This window comes from Salvia splendens, chromosome 20 (genome assembly GCF_004379255.2).
Source record: "Salvia splendens isolate huo1 chromosome 20, SspV2, whole genome shotgun sequence".
Lineage (NCBI taxonomy): Eukaryota > Viridiplantae > Streptophyta > Magnoliopsida > Lamiales > Lamiaceae > Salvia > Salvia splendens.
Window position 1 is genome coordinate 5,326,337 of NC_056051.1, and position 19,746 is coordinate 5,346,082.

The window sequence follows — 19,746 nt, forward strand, 5'->3', positions numbered from 1 at the left end:
ATCCCGGTTAACCATATTTGGGTGTCTCACTTTAAGAGTCCCAGTTGAAATATTGCATAAATGGTATTGGTCTCACATTCCACTAACATTTTTTCAATTAAATTTTATTATAGAATAAATATATAAAAGTATAACCCACATTCAACTATCTTTTTTCACTAAACTTCCTTTACATCCCGTGCTGAACTCAAATGAGACTTCTAAAGTGGGACGGAAGGAGTATTATAAATAGGGATATTGGTTTCTAATATCACGAAATTTTTTAAAAACTGTTTTGTTTCCACGAACTTTGACTTGATATATAATACCATGAACTTAAATAGTTGTTGACAAAATGTGACTACATTAAAATGAGATTAATAACCATATCTGGCTTCTACGAACTTTGTATTCACATCACTATAATTTTTAAGTGGTAATCATATCTTATGTGATGTACTAACAATGAAATGTAGCCGGATTTTGTCGTCGATGGAAAAAATTCGATAATTATTTAAGTTTGTTATATTATATGTCAAGTTTAATACAATTAGTTTATTGGACAAGGCAGAAACCTAGACGTTTAGGTTTATGGTTAAAATTTCTTTCGAACTGATTCACAACTAAAATTGACAATTTTTTATATAATAAACAAGCACAAAATTAATGTGTTAATGTCAATTGTTATTATGTTCGCGTTCTTATTGGATTGACATGATAAGCAGACGGTGATATTGTGTTTGATTCTAGTCGGATATTGGAGTTATTATTAAGTTTTTATTTTTTCATTTTACATATGACGCATTTATTCTTTCCTTTAACAACCATGACTGATTTGATGACGTTGTCGGATCATACCTCATCCACAACAAGTTATCGCGTGGTTGTCGTGTGTTGTCATTATTTAGTTTTTGCCTCGTCATGCCAAGTCATACCTCCTCCACAATACATTTGAATCAGTTCGTGTCATTATCGCGTTGGTTGTCGTGTGTTCTCAAGTTTGTGCAATTATTGTGTTTTTATCCCTAACGCATTCGTGTAATAAGATTATATCGCTAACGCATTCGTGTAATAAGATTATATCGCTAACGCATTCGTGTAAAATGTCGGACTTGTGTTTGAGTTTGTTTGGATTGAGTTGTCGATAACAACTTAATCTGCTCAATTTGTCATTTTTATCCGTACTCAAAATAGATTGACTCAATACTTTTAAAAGCTCAACATTGATGTCCCTACTGAGTATGCACTATTTCATGAGACGAAGAGAGTATATATATATAGTTTCTCTTGTCCACAAAATCGAAAAAAAAAAACAATTTAAAAAGACACATTTATTTATGTACCCTAAGATTAGCCTCTCTACATTCACATTTAAATCCATCGTTGATGAAATTCACATCTTAATTTCGCCGCCTGCATTTTTCCTGCTGCCAAACCGTAAACTGCAAAAACGCTCAACAACTGCGAATTCACAATCTTTCCATTTTCTTCGTGCCCAAAATTCGACCTTATATACTGTTTTGTGGTGGAGTTTTTTACTACTCGTAGTGTGGCGATTGTTGGAGGGGATAGGGTTTTGTGCGATCCTTTTTTTGGGGATTTTTTTACGAGGTAGGGTTACTTCTCTCTCTCTCTCAATTGATTTTTCGTATTTGGATATTTATGCGAACGAATTAGTTTTTTATCCTGGTTTCTGAGTATATTTATCTATTGACAGAACCTAGTTTTGGGGGAATTTGTCATTTAGGGTTTGCCTTTTTGATTCGCCGCATATCACATTCTGTTTACGGTTATCAGTTTATGGTTATGTGACATTTCAAGAGAGGGACGATCGTGTATTGGGGAATTAATCGTGGAATTCGGGGGGTTGGAACAGAAATTGTTAAGAATGGAGTGAAGTAGGAAGAATTTTCATTGTTGATTGAATATTACGTGAGGATTGTGGGACAGTTAAGCAGGACGGTTGCATTCCTGGGGGTTGGGGGAAGTTTGGTTTCCAGGAGTTAATACACCGTCTAAAGGCACTGTTTGTGGGTCTATAAATCGCGTTACATTCAAAAGGATTCATTTTGGGGATAATCAGTACTGTGTTGTGGCATTAGAATTTATTCTTTCTAAGAATAACCAGATCATGTCTGGTGCTGATGGAAAGAACTGAGCCAGCATTAGTTCCAGAATGGTTGAGATGCACAGGAAATATTGCCGGAGGTGGCGCAGCACTCCATGTCTCAGGTAAAGTTACTTCGATGATCTTTCACACATTCACTGCACTTTTTTATTTACTGATCATTTGTTCTGCCTGGAAGTTCGGATTGTTATAACTGGTTTTGATTATTAATTTCTATTTTTCTTGTCAGATACTTCTTCGCCGCGAAGTAGGGCTTTTAGGAGCAATAGTGAGAAGGAAAGCTCACATTACCTTCAGAGGAGTTCTTCGTCGAATTCTAGGCGTAGTTCAGGTAGTAATGGCTCTGCAAAGCATCCGTATAGTAGTTTCTCAAGGAGCCACTGGGACAGAAACCGTGACAGGGAGAAAGAGAAGTCTATTTCTGAGGACTTCTGGGAGCATGGCTCTTCTGACCCTTTGGTGAGTATATTAACTAGTAAAGTTGAGAGAAATGCCTTGAGGCGTTCTCAGTCATTGGTTTCAAGAAAGACTGGTGAACCTTCACCTCAAAGAGTAGATAACAAGGACTCACCTATTACTGGGAATGGTGTCCTTTCGCGGGGGAGCAAGCTAAACGTAATTCAGAAGTCTGTGTTTGAAAAGGATTTTCCATCGCTGGGGACTGAAGATAAGCAAGGTGTAGCAGGAATTAGGAGAGTCTCATCTCCTGGTTTGAGCTCTGCTGTTCAAAGTTTGCCCATGGGCAGCTCAGGGTTTCTTGGTGGTGAGAAGTGGACATCTGCATTAGCAGAGGTGCCTGCTGCTGTTGCAAATAATGGCACATGTCACTCTCCTGTTCAACAGAATGTTTCTACATTTCCAAATTCATCTTCTGGGGTTTCTAGTACTGCTGGTCTTAATATGGCTGAGGCACTGTCACAGCCTCCTGCACGAGTTCATACTAATCCCCAGGTAATAAGTGTATGTTCCTTCCTTATATGAGCATATGTTTATATCTTTACTAGCGAATAAATTTTAACTTATAGTCTCTTCAATATTTATTGCAGCTACCAGATAAGAGTCAGAGACTTGAGGATTTGGCCATCAAGCAATCGAGACAATTAATTCCTGTGACACCTTCAATGCCTAAACCATTGGTAAAAGGAGTGATTATACTACATGTTTAAGATTATCTGATATATGATGACGACTTGCAAAATTCTCATTCACCTTGAACATTATAGCAGGTCTTCTGTAACATTTTAGTTTTAAGCCCTTATACTCTTTTGTTTACAAAAAAAGAAGCATGAGGTGCTACTTTATTTATAGTCAAGGAAAAGTATGTTTTGTCAGATCCTATAGATGACAGGATATCATGCAATTCGCCTCTATTAATATATATGCCTAGCATGTGTCTTTTCTCAGCATGACTGTATCCGCTGTTTCAGTCTTTAGCAATGATAAATTGATCTAGGCACTCCTCTCTTGAGCGCACAGCCTTTCCTTTCTTTCTTTTCTGTGGAGTAATAAATGAGAAAGTAAAGAAGCATGAGAGGCCCTTATTTATAAAAGGTAGTTGAATGGGATTAGTATCTGAAACAGATAATTGGCCTCTATAAGGAGTTGATGCACGCTCACTTTTAAAAGTTTGTGAGTGTTCTGTGACAGTTGAGTTTCCTTTTTCTTCCTGAATTAATGCAACATCAAGGTACTAAAACTGTTACCAGTTCTCACTGCTGTAATATCCTGTCATATGACTACAAACAAGTGTGTCCCTCGTCAAATTCTTTCATGTCATGCCTCTGTTGGTAGAGCACATCCAATTCTCTTTCAGTTTCAGTGTTGACCTTGTTTTTCGTACTCGTGTGTTGCCACTTGCCAGATTCTTAAAAGGTTGTTGTTACAACACAAGCAGGCCAATTCTGTGAAAGTTTGATTGAATCAGTTATTCTTATTCTCTTTAACCATCAAATTCACTGCGTAGTATGTATTTGAGTGTGTGCTTTGGAATTGGTAAACATCTGCTAACTGATTGGTTCTACTCTCAGAATGTAAACTAACTGGGGGTAGTAACTAGTATAACTACTAGTCTTATCAAGTTTGGGCAATATGTAGTTGTGACACAGTGTAATTATGAGGCTGGTCAGGAAAGCATTGCTACTGGCTATTCCACTCTTTTCTTCATTTTTTTCATTTCCTCTCTCTGGCAGAACTACCAAACCTATAAGAGTTTTCCCCTTAATGCATGCAATATGTAGTTTCCAGGATTTACATACAAACATTTGTTATTGCAGTGAACTTTGTCATGCTCTGTACTTGCCCAACTAATGTTAGTGATGCTGAGCACCCCATATTTCTTTTGCATTTTTGCAAATCTATACTTCTGCATTCATAACCATGAGTTGCTTAAATATGGAACTACATCAAATGATGGTCAAAAGTTAATCTGTTCTGTGGTTGATGGGCTGTCATGTTACATTGATTATGTTGAGCTAGTTTTTCTCAATTCACAGTAAATGCAACCTAAGTAAATGCTCATTATAGCACTTCTTGGCTTATATGTTTGCTACAATACATTGCGTTAAATGGCAAGTGGTTTCTTTTCTTTGACTTGGAGTATGAAGATTGTATGTGTTAAAATCGGCTGCCCTTTTCAGGTTCCTGGCACTGCAGATAAATCAAAGCAATTAAAGATTGCTCTGAGAACCAATGATATGACTTTGGCTCCCAAGGCTGTTCATGCACAGCCCAATTCTTCTCATTCTGCTAATCAATCTCGTGCTGGACAAACCAGGTCTGATTCTGTAATCAACCCTCATGTTGGAAAGTTTCTCGTTCTTAAACCCGGCCGTGATAGTATCGTCGTTGGACAAAAGGATGTAAATAGTGCACCTGGTAATGGCAATGGAAAAGGAACTAAAGATGGCCAGCTTGCTATGGGTTCATGTACTGCGACTGCATCAAATAGTGTGAGCAATGCGAGGGTTTCTGTTCTTGAAAACAAGTCTGCTGCCCTATCACAAGGTTCAAGATCCCCCGTGGACAAGAAATCACCCCAATCTCTGGCACAAAGCAGAAGTGAATTCTTTAATCTGATGAGGAGGAAAACCTCAGTCCGTGCTCCTGCCATTCAGTCAGATTCAAGTTCGGATATTCTCTCTCCCACTGCAGAGACAACTGTAGAAAATTGTAAAGAAGGCCATGCTTCTGACACTCCTTGTGTTTTGGAGAATGGAAACCAGATGGTGTGTAATGGTGATAGATATGACATTACGGAGAAGACAGGATGTCTTCCGGATGTCGAAGACAGTAGCTTGTCTTATCATGGATCAATTTACCCTGATGCAGAAGAGGCTGCTTTCCTTCGTTCACTTGGCTGGGAGGAAAATGGTGAAGATGAAGGATTAACTGAGGAAGAGATTAATGCTTTTTATGACGAGGTGAGTCTGCCCAGTATTCATTTGTTACTATTAGTTTGATGTATACCAATATTATTTCTTAGGGAGTACTAGTGCATCCGCCATAAACTCTCTTGCCACAATCCATGTTGAATAAAGCAATATAACAAAAAAAGGAAATGAATATGTCACCCTCTCTGTTGACATGTATACATTTGCTAAGATGGCCATTTGTTTTGTTAGCTCCTCACCATGTATATCTTAATTAACCTCTGTTACGTATTCTATGCAGTACATGAAGCAGAGGCCATCCATGGAGGCGTGTCAAAGCTCTCAGCCCAAGCAGGCTACACCGTCAAAACTTCCAAATGCTATTTCAGATGCAATCTCTGACTCCAGCTCCTCTGAGTCAGAGCCCGAAGCTTGATTGTCGGGACCATGCTGAAAGTTATGTGGAGAACTCAATTTTGTTTGCTTTTTTCTAGAGGAGACCTAAGGTTTTTGCTTGATAAGGATTTTTGGCTGTGGATACCGGCAGAATGAGGGGCCGTATAATAAATAGTTGGCACCTGATATTAGCAGAAACGGCATCTTGTTGACCGGTCTACGTCTGAAAGACAAGATAGGGGATGCACTCTTGCATTTTGCGTTGACAGTAGTTGGTAGGACTTCTTTATGGTATTTTCTTTCTAGAGGAGGTTGGGAAAAGAAGTTACCATGTTTTGATTAATTTTACGCCAATAGAAAGGAAATGAAAAGTGGGTTACATATTTATTCTTTTGTTTGTAGCTTGGCTTTTTTTGCTGATTCTCTTTCACTTTTCCTGCACATTAATGTGGCCTCTAAATCAAATTTTATAAATGAGAATTAGGTATTTGAAACATCAGGAATGCATAAATTTATGTGTATACATTCTCATTTTCTTTCCTATACTTGCTGTTTTCTTCTTGATTCTTCCTTCTGCTACAGCTGCACATCTTTGTTTTTGAACGGCGTGAGAGACTGCGAGCCTCTCACGCCTTCTCCCCCACGCGGTGGAAGCTGTTCGCAGTGGAGATCAAGCTCTTAACTAGTTTATGCTTGATTTATGATTTTTGCTGCTGGTAATTATGATAATTCTTTGGAAATATTTATCATATAAAACATGAATATTACTACTTAATATGATGACAAAGTTCGCAGGTTCTTATTCGCAAAAAGACATTAGTAAAATTCAAATTCATAATGTCCAAATATAAGAAAGATAAATATAAACTGTACACACATCAAGATAAATATAAACTGTCGGGACAGAGACCTTGGATGAATCTAATTGGACTAAATTGCATTGATTCTTTAATCATGATACCACTACTATATACACAACTTTACAAGATGCTACAAGAAACATAGGCAGATGGTTTTGTACAATTATTACAAGCAGCAGAGCTCCATTGCCCCCTTTCCAACTAGGAAATGTATAATTTAGTTTTAAAAGGTAGGGAAAAAATAAAGAAATAAGATGGCCAGAGAAATTGAGCCGCTGGACATACATACAATGGGAAAAATACACCGAATCCCACTTTACAGTATACTCTGACATGCATGTACAACAATGGTTCCGATCTATCATCATCTGCGCTGGTAAAATCGGCCCTTTCGGCATTAAACAGGGCCATACCTTGTGTAGCACCAAATGTCCCAGGGAGATGATGATATGCATCAGGACTCAGCCGATGCAACGTCTCAGATCTAAACGAGAGTCTCAGGCGAAACAAGTCTAACCTTGTATGTTCCATCTGGTTCTCATGCTCGGGCATCTGAGACGGTATCCTTGTCCTTGGATACGCATCGTATTGGAACGTACACGAATCCTTTTGGTAGCCGCTGATTCTTCATGGATGCTTGGTCTGATGTCATTATGAGCTCTTTTTCGAAGGTTTCAGTGTGCTGCTGCTACACCAACATTTAACAAGAAGGCACGTCCTATTAATTTGAAAAGTAGAATACTGTGACATATATCACGATATACATGATATTACAAGAATATGAATTATGGAAACCTGGTCATCGACTTACTTTTCTACTTCTCGTTCGTTTTTCAGTGTCATTGGAGGGATTCCTCGGTTTGGCAGAAGGTCTCTGGGGGAATTTCTTCCCAGCAAAAGACTGTCTCTCTGGTGGTTTCAGAGAATGGACATTCTGCGATGTTGAACTGTCCTCTGTTCTCTGATCGTTATCCACAGACATGGGGATTTTAACACGCCTCTTACAAGCGACTGTGCTGTCAACCGATATGTCATCTGATCTTTGAATCATTTCACTGCTTGATCTGTAACCATCAGTGTAACCTTTGATGGAGGTTGTTGCAGATTCTGAACTAACTTCAGGTTGGTAAAATGGGTGACGAGCCAAATTAGACAAAACGGAATCTCGACTTGAAGCAAGAATATCATGAGAGCAAAGAACCAATTCACGCTGCAAAGTAGAAGAAGGTTAATATATGGGTAATATATAACGATAGGAGCAAGAAGAGGAGAAGTTGCTAACAGCAGCATAACAATGAGAAAACATAAAGTGATTCCATTAATATAGAATCAGTAATTGATCTATGAAAATTCCAAGGGCAGTAAGCTTACTTTCAATTTCTCCCTTTTTATAATTCTCTCGCACAAAAGACGCAATCTCTCCAATTCAACCTACAGGAATCAAAGCAGAAAGACCAAACATCAGCTCTTGATAAATTTAGCTAAAGAATTTGCATCAGAACACTTCTTATTTATGGGTTCAACTAACAAAGAACTATCTAAAACAGTGAATGAGGTACAAATGTACAATGAGCAGATTAAACCACCCAAATATTGCACCAGCTATCACTTACCCTGACTTGCTTAAGGCTCTTGAACTCTTCCACACCATGCTTCTGAGTGTCAGCCTGAAGAAGTGCATATAGAAAACTCAAAGTTAAATTGCATGAAAACCACCTCCTCAAAAAAGTTACAAGGCAGAAGGAAAATAGTCAAACCTTTGCTTTTTGTTCAACACTATGCTTTTCACAGTAAGCCTTATGTTGCAACTTGTCACCATTAGTCCTCACAGTCATGTAGAAACCAGCACTTCTAGCACAAGTAGGATGAAATGTGGTTTGACAGTGACCGTAGCTACACTGCAGATAAGCAAAATAACAGAGAAAATTACTTATGCATGGAAGACAACTTCAAAGTAGGAAGCATGACGTACAGAAAATAAAACTGATGTCTTCACCTTAAGGCAAACACCCTGTTTACGACGGCAGACAGTGCAAGTATCACATCCCCTGGAGACATTATCCTGGAAAACAAATAGAGCTGATCTTGAACAAAAGAACAAAGCGCAATGGGGAAGGCAAGTATAGTGACAGCTAGTTACCATGCCCACAATAGGACTGACTTGTCCCCTTTTGTATGTTGACTCTAACACCCACTACATCGAGATCAAAATAAAAACACTTTAGCTTTGAGAAGGATGCCAGGCATACACTTTCCAGATAGAAATAAATGGCAGATGAGAAAGAATCAATTACTTCAGCACATAATGCGTGTATCCATTGGCCACCAACTGACTTTCTAAAAGCACCTGCAGTGCCTCCACATAGACCACATTCTGCAACATAATAGGGCTTCTCCCAAGAATTTGTTGCCAGAGCTCCCAAACCCCGAGAAGAAAATAAGTCCTCACACAATTCACAGTGCCATGGCCCAGTGGCACTTCTATCACTACGGTAGCAATCCATGTGAACTGTAATCTGCATTCCAAAAAGAATTGGCGCAAGAGCAGTAATATATATCTGATTGTCCATGAAACATGAAGAAATGTACGATCAGAACTTTGAAGAGAATTTCAAAAGAATATTATGGCAAGAACCTTGCAACTTGAACAAACTAAAACAGGGTTCAAAGTAGTCTCTGGACGTCTGCATACGTCACATGTCCTAGGATGGTCTTTAGAGAACTCAGAAGTTGACCGGGCAGAATCCAAGTTCACATCAGATGAAGACCTCACAACAGCAGACCTTGAAGTAGTCTCTTTTGCTCGAGGATTGAGCTTGGAGTAGAACCCAGGTCTTACATCAGATGAACCATTCTTATGAAGATCCTGGATGAAAACACATATATGAAAAAAAGTTCGAAGCAATAGCTCCAAAAGCTAGGATATTTTAGAACAAGTGTACCTCATGTTGATCTTCTAAGGTGTCCTTCCTAAGTGATGATATTCTAGAGGAAGCTGCAGCTGCAGCAGTTGCAGCAGCCAGTACAGCTTGAGCTTCTTTATGCCGACGTTCTTTCCTTCCCTGCTTTTTTGCTTCTCTAAGCTCAAGATTATACTGACTAACAAGAACAGCATCCCATTTTTGTTTTCCTGCAGCATCTAACTCCTGTGGAAGACTACTGACAACCTTTGAAATCAAATCATCTGCCATATTGATACAACAAGGAAAATATTCAGTACCCACTTAAAATGGTATAACTCTAATCAACCACACAATGTGCACTAAAATGCCACAGAAAAAGAAAATGCAGAAGAAATGCTAACAGGTTTAGAGTAGAGACCACTTATTCGTTTTCTCGTAGTAGCATTGCAAAGGAGCTGTTGTTGATAATATATAAGCGCTCCTTCCACTTCATCTCTAGGAGATAGTTTTAATATACCCAGGTCTCTTGCCTTGGCCAATTGATCAATATTCAAACCCTCACAACTGGAAGTCTGGTCAGAAGATGTAGCTGGAAGGTTATCAATATTGCAACCAAGGCGTGAACTGGAAGATACTTTCATCTGCGAAACTTCCCGATCTCTCAAAACTGCCAAGAAACTAATCAATCCCTGAACTTGACAGGCCAAATAAGGAGAAGCAGACAGGAACCTACCTGCAGACTGGTCGAATACAACTTTTTCAAGCATGTCACTCTTGGTCTGCATCAATTTACAGTAGATAAATGGATGGATGTATGAAGCATGGTTTACTTCCCCATTTCTGCATAACAAAATGCAAGAAAGAGGTCAGTGTCGAAGACCCGATCTTAGGCAAAACAACAAAAAGGAGAACTAACTAGAAGCCACATAAGACCCCTTATTGCATCCATAAGTCATTGAGAGGGTAAATAAAAGGAATCTCAAATAAAAGATTACCTGAAAACGAGTGAACAAGCATCCATCGTCTGAGATTGTTTGGTTTCCCCAACCAGACCATCTTCAGAAAGACACTGCACTAGAGCTCTGAGTTCATCTGCCAATGACAGAATAAAATCAGAAGAAGCACATACATACCCAAGATGTAAAAAAAATAAGTAAAATGATGCAAGATGCCAATAAATGAAACAGCTGCAGTAACTTGTATTGTGTTGAATAAAAAGTTCTCTCTAACATCTATACATTCTTATGTAGAGCTGGTTTCATAGGTCTAGAACCTCAGTATCCTCAAGTAAAACAATTTAAGAAAACAAACCTTCAATTTTAACAGAATTATTTGTTGAATTATCTTGCTGTTGCTGAGGATCGGGCAAAACCTACATACCAGAAAGTAAAACTTTTAAATGCCTCATTAAAGCCAAGGAACTTTGAGAATTTCATTTCACGCAATTAAAGGTTAAACAGTAAAATCGGAATTCTAAATATGTATCACAACAAAAAATAAGAACTACATTCTTCCACCATACCAGCCAAGAACTGGTAATATAATATTTGTAGTTTGTACAAGGATATATGTACAGAGAGATTTTACAGAGATACTCCCTCCGTCCCGAGCTACTCGCTCATTTCCTTTTCGGCTCGGAGATTAAGGAATGAGTGTATAGGGAAGTCAAAAATGACGGCTGTAGGTGAAATTTTTTACTAAAAATGGAAAGAGTGCAAGTAACTTGGGACGCCCAAAAAGGAAATAAGTGCGAGTAGTGCGGGACGGAGGGAGTATTAAATTACTGCCACACAATTATACTTCCAAAAAGCAGACTAAAAAATAGTAACAATACCTTTTTGGACTCATCCGGACAGGAGTCACTTGGCACATCATTAGAGTGTTCTCCAACAAGAAGAGATAGACAGGCATCGCCCTCAGTTGTTTCGTTGTGAGTCTTGTCAGTTGAAAGGCATGAGTTATCGTCTTTCATAGTCCACACGCTGCTTTTGGTTCTTCTCCGAGGTGGAACAGATTTAACTGGAACAGCATCAGAGAGACCAGACTCCTCTATTGAAACATCACCAACACCCTCAGCTACATCTGGCACAGGCTTTGATCCTAAAGATGATCTAATCATCACTTGTAAAGTCTTTTGTAAGTTCCCAACATGAACATGGGTCTTCAACCATTTAAGTAATTTATATTTACACTCGGGAACCATGTGATTTTCCTGCATAAACAAAAATTGGAAAATGAGAAGATAAGTAACCAGGAAGTAGACCCAGTAAATTCAACCAAAAGTAATTGGTCTGGAACAAGAAATATCTTAACTGACTCTGCTCAGTACATTAATCAAAGCATTACCGTGAGTACTGTATTTAAAGAATCAGCAGAAACACCAATCTCTGAGGCGAGATCTCTAGCGTTGACTTTCCCTAGATCAATCAACTGTGAAAACAAAATATAAAAAATAGGATAAGTAACACAAAAAATCTGCCAAAAGGAAAGGAAACAAAACCAAGTAAAATATAAATATCTGGCTGTTCTTGGTAATCTTTCAATACCTTCTTCAAAACCATAGAGAAATTGGGAGGACCGCAGGTATCAAAGCCCTCATTGCCATTCCTATCTGCTGAACAAAGAGCAGTACGCAGTGCAACTCCATTTTCTGGATGATTATCAGAACTCATACTATCTACCAAGTCCTCCCCATCCAGTACAATGTCATTCAGCTTGCGAAGATCCGAATCAGCTATTCCAAAGTAAACAACCAACTTATAACCATTTCTTTGGTTAATGATATCACTCATGCTTTCTAACATAAAAAGTAATTTCACCTGTCAACGGAATGTCCCCAATATCTTGACAGCCACTTTCAGACTGGACTTCTGAATGCTTTGAACAAAAAGCACGCAATTCAACCTAAAAGATATGGCATACATCAATATCAGCGCAAAAATTGTAGAAGACTGAATATTACAACAGGAAGAAACTTGAAGGGCAACAACACAATAAATGCACATGCATGCCCATGCTCATAACATCCCAAAATGTACGTAAAATCACTCATGATTATTAGGACAACAGTTCCACTGAAGTTAATAACAATAGGTGTGGACTAATTGTTGGTTCATAACTAATAACATAAGACCAAAAAGAGAAACACCTCATCAGATCTAATCTTGCCCCATATCTCCATTCTGTGTTTTGCTTCCCTTGCACAAATAGGATGGAACGATGTTCTGCACGATCCTAATAAACACCAAAGGAAACAAATCTAATCAGCATACCAACACCTGGATAAAGACAAAAGGAATCATAATCATCAATACCAAGAAGGCAGATATCTCATTATATATGATGACTCAATTTAAAATGTTCTTATGTACCAGAATGATGAAACAAAAAATCCTACAACATCCTTTACAGGAGTGCCAGCTATGCAATTCCATACAACACAGAGGTACTCTATTCCAATATTACAGCTATTCAGGTCAAAACCTATCACTGAACTAAGTCCGTTTCAACCACACAAGTATAACAAAAACTACGTGCAAGTTGGAACACTCTTCCGGTATAATTAATAGCTCAGGGTTGGACAAATTTTGGTCAAATGCTGATTAACTTAGCCTGTTAGTCCAGAAATCTTTTCTATGGAGAATGGGTTAGAAACCCTTAAGCTCTCTACAGACTGGTTTAAAGTTGTTACATAAATTTCTGATGTAGTTTTCTTATTTCAGTAAGGGGGACAAAACCTAATTCAAGAGTATAGGCGTGGCACAGTCTTCTGCCAGCAATTAAGTAGCTTCCAGTTATTTACTAGACGAAGGTGTCATCCCCAATTGAATATATGCAGCTGCATCAATATGTTTCCATAATAGAAAAAATGCCTATTGTACTCCTGTTAATAACAAATGCCTATTGTACTCCTGTTAATAACATTCATTATAGTATGAGTAAACAAATCTTAAGTCAGCCAACAATATTATGGGAAATTAATTTTTGTCGTGAAATCTTGAAAGAATCTTGGAGAATATTAGCGACCATCTTGATAATTTAAACCACCCACTTGACAGGGCTCATCAGCATTGAAAATATCATATTCAAAATGTGACCAGAAAAAGAATATCATACAAAATTGCTGATATTAAGCAGTAGCATATATATTCAGAGGTGCTGGGCATCATTTTCATTGCACATGTATATGAATTTCCATATCGAATGTTCAAATGCCCCATTCCATATATTTAAATTTGAACACCATGGCTTTTATTATTTATGTTTACTCCAGGCTACAAGTTCTACTACCTATAAAGAAAAGAAGAGAACATGAACAGCTTCCTGGGAATCAAATACTCATAAGATGATAAAACCAACAGCTAATGAGTTATAAGGATTAATATAAGAACTTATAAAACCACAGCAGATTACAAATAACACAGATTCTTCATCCTGACACCTTACAAAAAATGTAGGGGCCTCTAACATAAAAAAGCAACAAAACATACCATTGCTGCATCGGACACAGGTACCGTGCTTAACCTTGCACAAATAACAAATTAACTTCCTTCTAGTGTCCTTCAATTCGCCCATATTCATGATAGACTCCATTGTATCAATGTTATCAAGATAAACCTCAGGCATCCACAGGCAACAAAATAAATGAGCGAACTTCGACTTCTCATCATTCTCGTTACCAAGTCCTCTTTCAAGCATAGGCTTCAGGGCACCGCCTTGCTTTGGACAGAGTAAACATGGTTTCTCTACACTCACATCCACTTTATTCCTCCATATACACCATGAGCATAACCACAAACTATCTACATCTTCTTGAACTCCATAACACTTTTGATGCACCACCATCCCACAAGAAGAACACTTAATTAACTTATTCAAGAGGTCACCAATGTCACCAAAACTACAATAATGGCACACAGACTCTACACCTTCAACTGGGCATGCTACAAGGAGCCTATCCAGACCAGCATTTTTCCCAAAAAGCTTTCGTTTCTTGGAGTGCCGCTCTGATGCCAAATAAATCCTGTTCCTTGAACCTAAAAGCCATTCTACACCACTAAAAGAAGTAGTAACTTCCTCGTTATTCATTCTTTCCTCTGCATTACTTTCTTCAACAATCTCCAACTCCTTTCTTTCTACTTCATCATCGTCAACAATATCCATAGAACAAGGCCCATTCTCTTCTTTCTCAATCTTCACGCCAGGGTTCAACTCAACACTATTTTCTAAGTTCAAGCTGTCCTCACATGCTCTTGAAAGCATCCCATTGATCATGCCATATCGGTTACACAAGCTTTCATCATTATTCAAAGCTGGGACTAAGAAACACTTCTCACTGCTCGAACACCCAAGATTCGAAACCCTCTCAAGCCTCTGGACATCCTCAGCAGTCAGTTCACGAAAATATTCCTCGTTCTCCGCCCAAAAGTTGTTTCCCCGAGACCTCCCCGAAGCTGAGGACTTGTTCTCTGAGCTCGAGTGCAACTTCTTGTGCCGTTTCCTACTATCCGATTGCCTACTCAACAAATGCGACACCCCACTTGGTAAACTGTTCCCACTGGAAACCAACGCGGTGGGCACTTGAGAGTCCTCTGAATCGAAAGGGGAACGAAACGACAACGCCTTGAGAGCTTGAGTGTACAAACCAAGCTCAACTCTACAAGCCGGGGGCAGTTTCGTAAATTCAAAAGAATACAAGGGCTTTTCCGTAAATTCCCGCTTCAAATTAGGGCTGCCGCGATTCGAACCAATTACCTTCGCCTGGGCGGCGCCCCTACCACCGGCCATGCCCTTCCTCCGCCTCTGGCATCTGCCGCCAGTCATCGCGTTCCACTACCGCCGCCCTTGCAACATACCCTTCCCAACAACAACAAGCCCTAAAATCCTATTTTATCCTAAATAAAAACGATATCCAAAAAATTCAATCCCCGTCCTACAGAAGACAGGCTCTAACAGAGAGAAAAGGAGAAGAAGCGTGGAGGGGGAAGAGAGATTAAACGCATCTGCTTCGTTCTCGGGTTGCGGCTAGGGTTAGGGTTCCTATTCGGTTTTGGGGCTAAAAAACAATTTGGGGCTATTTTTAATTATTTTGTGGTCAATTTCGTTATTTGGAATTGGATCCGTTTCGAAATAATCCTTTTTTTCGCTTTCTAGAGAGAGAAAGAGTCGCGTTTTTTGGAGGCAGAGTCGGTTTTAGATAGAGAAAATAGTGCGTGTGTGTGTGAGAGAGAAAGAGAGTAAGTGAGAGAAATTGAGAGTGCGAGTAAAGTGTAGCCGCTTCCAAATTTAAAGGACGCGTCCGTTTGGGAATCATTGACTGCCTTCGGTGCATTGAGCCAAGCCAATAAACATTAATGTTTTCGATAAATTTATAAATGTAGGGTGATGTGGAAAATACGGATTGGGTTTGGTCTTTGACTTGGATTTCGTGCACATTTGCACTTGGAGGCAGGGAAACGAAATTAGTGGCAGGTTAATTTCTTGCAAAGTGATCCTGTTGGAATTTATATTTGCATACAGGGGCCTGTGGAACTTAGAATTAGTATATGAACACCTACTTTTCTGAGTGATTGCATTTCTTGTTGTGTATATATTGTTTTTTGTTTTTTTAAAAGGGAAGAAGCCAAGATTCTTTAGTTGAAAGAACCTTTGGGATTTTTTTAGTGAAAAGGGAGCCGGAGATGGCTCCACAATGGGGGAGAGTCGGCAGAGGTTGATGTCTCGGTGCGGCCCCGATGTCCACAATGCCCGTTTTGGGCAGGACTCAACGAAATAGGGGTGGGTGGTTCAATTTTGTTTAAATTTAAAATCTATAATACAATCTCAATCCTCGCTCAATTTCTCAACAATCCCTCACAAAAATTGTCTCTCTAAAAAATGAATCCGAGACCGGACAAGAAAACCCTCTGCGATCAAGTTATAAAAATGTTCATGAAGGCCATACCAAATCGAAGAAGTTCGGTCAAATACCAACATTTTCCAAAATTGACTCACATGCTCTATAAATTTGAATCCACCCATTTGTAATTTTTTCAAACTTTTGGCTATTCGAATCAATTTGTTCGTATATTCGATTTTTCTTTAATTTAATTTGATTTGATTTTTTATTCAATTCGATTTTAGCAAAAAAATGGATCGATACAAAATTACTTGGCTATACTCTATGCTAAAATAATAAGAGTGACTTTGGTAGGTGGGTCCCGTGTGAGTTTTGGTAAAAATAATCATGAATTTATCAGCTATATGGTTCTATTTTGCAAAAGTTCTTAACCCGATTTGGGAGCACTTTGTGGGAAGTTGTCTTTTGTCATTGTTTTGAAAGAAGCAATTTTGGTTGCATTGAACAAAGAATGTGTGAGCAAACAACAAATTGCAGTATGTCTATTGTCTCTTGAGCAATGGGATCATAGATATTAAAGGGTAAATTTGTAAATTTAATCAATCAGATTCAAGATAATTTATGTTGCATGACATGACCAGTCCAACTGGCCAACCAAACTAAGCACTGTGTGCCAATTTCTTTTCGGGGCAAATTGCCTAAAAAGTCATCAACTTTGGGAAAAGTTTTATTTTTTTCTCGAATTATAAAGTTGCACCTAATATCACGAACTTTATCAGATTATGCAAATTTCCCAAACTACCCGACCTAACGACATATTTCCGTTAAAAACTTATCTCACGTGGCATGCCGTAGGCGTGACTTGACAAAATTTCAGACTGGGTACAAAACGAAGTCATTTTATGCTTTTTTTACTAAATCTTCTTTACATGTTGCCGATTTTATCCCTAAACCGTTTGTCGACTATTTCACTCTTGTCATTTAAGTTTTCCATCGATGAATTGGGGTTGCGCTTTCGAAATCAACCAAAAAGAGGTTATTTACCTGAGTTCATAAATTTTGCCAAGTCACACCTCCAGCATGCTACGTTGGATAAGTTTTTAACGGAAATATGTCGTCAGGTCGGGTAGTTTAGGAAATTTGCACGATCCAATAGAGTTCATGACTTTAGGCGCAACTTTTATAGTTTGTGGGAAAAACTAAACTTTCTCCAAAGTTTGTGACTTTTTAGGCAATTTACCATTTTTTTTTATTTATAAGTATGTTATTGGAGTGGCATTGAAAGGGTCGTGACACACATGCTTTATTATTTTTCATTAAGTTATGCGTCAATCTAGTGAAGTAAAATTCATGTTTTATAAGGGCAATAAATATCGTGGGAATTTGAATTTTGACCAATCTTTTATAAAAAAAATGTTTTACTGTTTGAATGTCCCGAAAGGAACAATAAGATTATGAAAATTGTCACCATGTTCAGTTGTTCACCATGTACAATACACTAAGATAAAAGAAAAAATAATTGTGTAAAGATATGATTAAAGTATGATTTAAGAAAACATTTGATTCATTAATACTTGACACTAACATAATACATCTTTAAAGGCACATCACCGTATCATATATTTGATAAGCAGCGTATACCATACAATCACATTTCTTTTCCAATTTTTAAAATAACATCAAATAATCATAATTTTGCATCTTTGGATAATCTGTGACGACTTGATCCAAAATACACTTCTAAGGGGCATAGCCACCGTGACCGCCACCTTCGCCGCTACCAGAGCCTCCACCATATCCACCTGGATGCTCGCCACCACCGGCATAACCTCCTCCAGCACCACCACCACCCCCATGCCCACCACCTCCCGCAATCGACCCTTCCCCACCCGCATAACCCCCACCGACCCCAGACCCACCTCCATGCCCACCCCCTCCCACAGCCGACCCCGGTCCACCAACATATCCACTGCCCCCGCCAATTCCACCTCCTTCACCACCACCTCCGTACGCTCCTCCATGAGCTCATCCACCACCTGCACCCGCACCTCCCCCACTACCATATCCCCCTGCTCCCCCTCCAGCATATCCCCCGCCCCCACCAGCCCCCCTCCTTCCCCACCCCCATAACCCCAACCATGAGCCCCCCCACCCCCACCCCCACCCCCACCTCCACCTCCACCTCCACCTCCACCTCCACCACTCCCATAACCACCCGCACCCGCTCCTTCAGCGGCCCCTCCTCCACCATGTCCACTCCCACCGCCATACCCTCCATCCGCGGAATATCCACCCCCAACACCTCCACTTTCACCACCACCATACCCACCCGCATGCCCCCCACCGGCACTACCACCACCTCCACCCTCCACCTCCTCCATTCACACCACCACCAGAACCCCCACCTCCTCCCTAACCACCCCCACTCCCATAACCAACCCCATGCTCACCACCACCAGCATAACCACCTCCTCCACCACCACCATTGCCCGCCCCACCGCCACCCCCACCATGCTCCCCACCGCTGCCATATCCAGCCCCACCTCCAACACCACTCCCTCCCCCCGCTAGCATCTGCCACGGCCCCACCCGATCCCCCCCTCCACCATGCCCTCCACCACCAGCGCCACCATAACCGCTCGGCTCTTAGCTAGTAAGCGTCCTAGAAGCAGAGCATAAGGCTACACCCAACAACACAAAGAAAACAACATTAAACACTCTATTTGAAGCCATTTTGAATGGCATGAAAACGGTTGATGAGAATTGCATGGAATTGTAGGCTATTTATAGGCGCTACAGAGCACACAATTGGATCAAAAGTGCGATTTCCAACAGTTGAAATTTGATATCTAAGAAAAGAGAAACGCGGTTTGTCCCACTAAGTGGTCCATTTTAGTAGCACATGCATCTCTCTATAGTGTGCTTCTGCCGTCTCCCACATTTTCATAACCAAATCATGCTTCATATCCTATCAAGATTTTGAAACATTATATGATGCTAATTCTAAGAATTTGCCAATTTTATGAAATTATATTGATAATATAGGATTGAGTATTTTTATCTTTCCCAAAATTCATGAAATCTCAAGTTAAAACAAAAGGATTTAGAATGTCCTGAACTTTAATTAGTACTACTCCATATTTTCTTAGTGCATTAAGTTATAATCCCAAGTTTCATTTGAATATGAGCAGAATTTGTTCATTTATATTCATGCACAGTGAATATTGGAGAGAAGAACGTCTTACCAACTGAATTACGCTTATACTTAAAAATC

The 19,746-nt window shown here is 39.4% G+C and overlaps 2 protein-coding genes and 1 pseudogene across 6 annotated transcripts; 1 reads left to right on the forward strand and 2 right to left on the reverse strand.

Annotated features, from left to right (window-relative positions):
• Positions 1–1,335: 1,335 nt before the first annotated feature.
• LOC121782576 lies at positions 1,336–6,258 on the forward strand. 2 transcript variants are annotated; one of them, XM_042180470.1, is made up of 6 exons: positions 1,336–1,590; positions 1,697–2,211; positions 2,337–3,058; positions 3,154–3,243; positions 4,744–5,526; positions 5,777–6,258. In XM_042180470.1, exons 2-6 carry the CDS (start codon positions 2,124–2,126, stop codon positions 5,909–5,911), a joined length of 1,818 nt encoding a protein of 605 aa, XP_042036404.1. In that variant the 5' UTR covers positions 1,336–1,590; positions 1,697–2,123; the 3' UTR covers positions 5,912–6,258. The 2 variants fall into 2 exon arrangements, with proteins under 2 accessions (XP_042036404.1, XP_042036405.1); XM_042180471.1 differs by having other exon boundaries at positions 1,727–2,211.
• A 529-nt stretch (positions 6,259–6,787) lies between these two features.
• On the reverse strand, positions 6,788–15,883 carry LOC121781126. 4 transcript variants are annotated; one of them, XM_042178828.1, is made up of 20 exons: positions 14,125–15,883; positions 12,783–12,868; positions 12,454–12,538; positions 12,181–12,368; positions 11,981–12,064; positions 11,469–11,846; positions 10,946–11,006; positions 10,630–10,726; positions 10,368–10,474; positions 10,053–10,301; positions 9,674–9,915; positions 9,367–9,597; positions 9,026–9,247; positions 8,872–8,925; positions 8,728–8,793; positions 8,489–8,629; positions 8,345–8,398; positions 8,103–8,162; positions 7,543–7,941; positions 6,788–7,413 (listed from the first exon to the last, which is right to left on the reverse strand). In XM_042178828.1, exons 1-20 carry the CDS (start codon positions 15,455–15,457, stop codon positions 7,270–7,272), a joined length of 4,281 nt encoding a protein of 1,426 aa, XP_042034762.1. In that variant the 5' UTR covers positions 15,458–15,883; the 3' UTR covers positions 6,788–7,269. The 4 variants fall into 4 exon arrangements, with proteins under 4 accessions (XP_042034762.1, XP_042034761.1, XP_042034760.1 ...); XM_042178827.1 differs by having other exon boundaries at positions 6,788–7,416; XM_042178826.1 differs by having other exon boundaries at positions 6,788–7,419.
• Positions 15,884–18,013: 2,130 nt separating this feature from the next.
• Positions 18,014–19,241, reverse strand: LOC121782051 (annotated as a pseudogene).
• Between the last annotated feature and the right edge of the window lie 505 nt (positions 19,242–19,746).

Excerpts from the sequence above, each read along its gene's own strand:
- LOC121781126 (XM_042178826.1), bottom strand. The coding sequence starts at position 15,457 with ATGACTGGCGGCAGATGCCAGAGGCGGAGGAAGGGCATGGCCGGTGGT. Across the intron at positions 9,916-10,052 it reads TACGAGAAAACGAATAAGTG|ATGATTTGATTTCAAAGGTT; the intron begins GTCTCTACTCTA and ends TCAATATGGCAG. Across the intron at positions 8,926-9,025 it reads TACACGCATTATGTGCTGAA|TGGGTGTTAGAGTCAACATA; the intron begins GTAATTGATTCT and ends ATCTCGATGTAG.
- LOC121782576 (XM_042180470.1), top strand. The coding sequence starts at position 2,124 with ATGGAAAGAACTGAGCCAGCATTAGTTCCAGAATGGTTGAGATGCACA. Across the intron at positions 2,212-2,336 it reads CGCAGCACTCCATGTCTCAG|ATACTTCTTCGCCGCGAAGT; the intron begins GTAAAGTTACTT and ends TTTTCTTGTCAG. Across the intron at positions 5,527-5,776 it reads TTAATGCTTTTTATGACGAG|TACATGAAGCAGAGGCCATC; the intron begins GTGAGTCTGCCC and ends TATTCTATGCAG.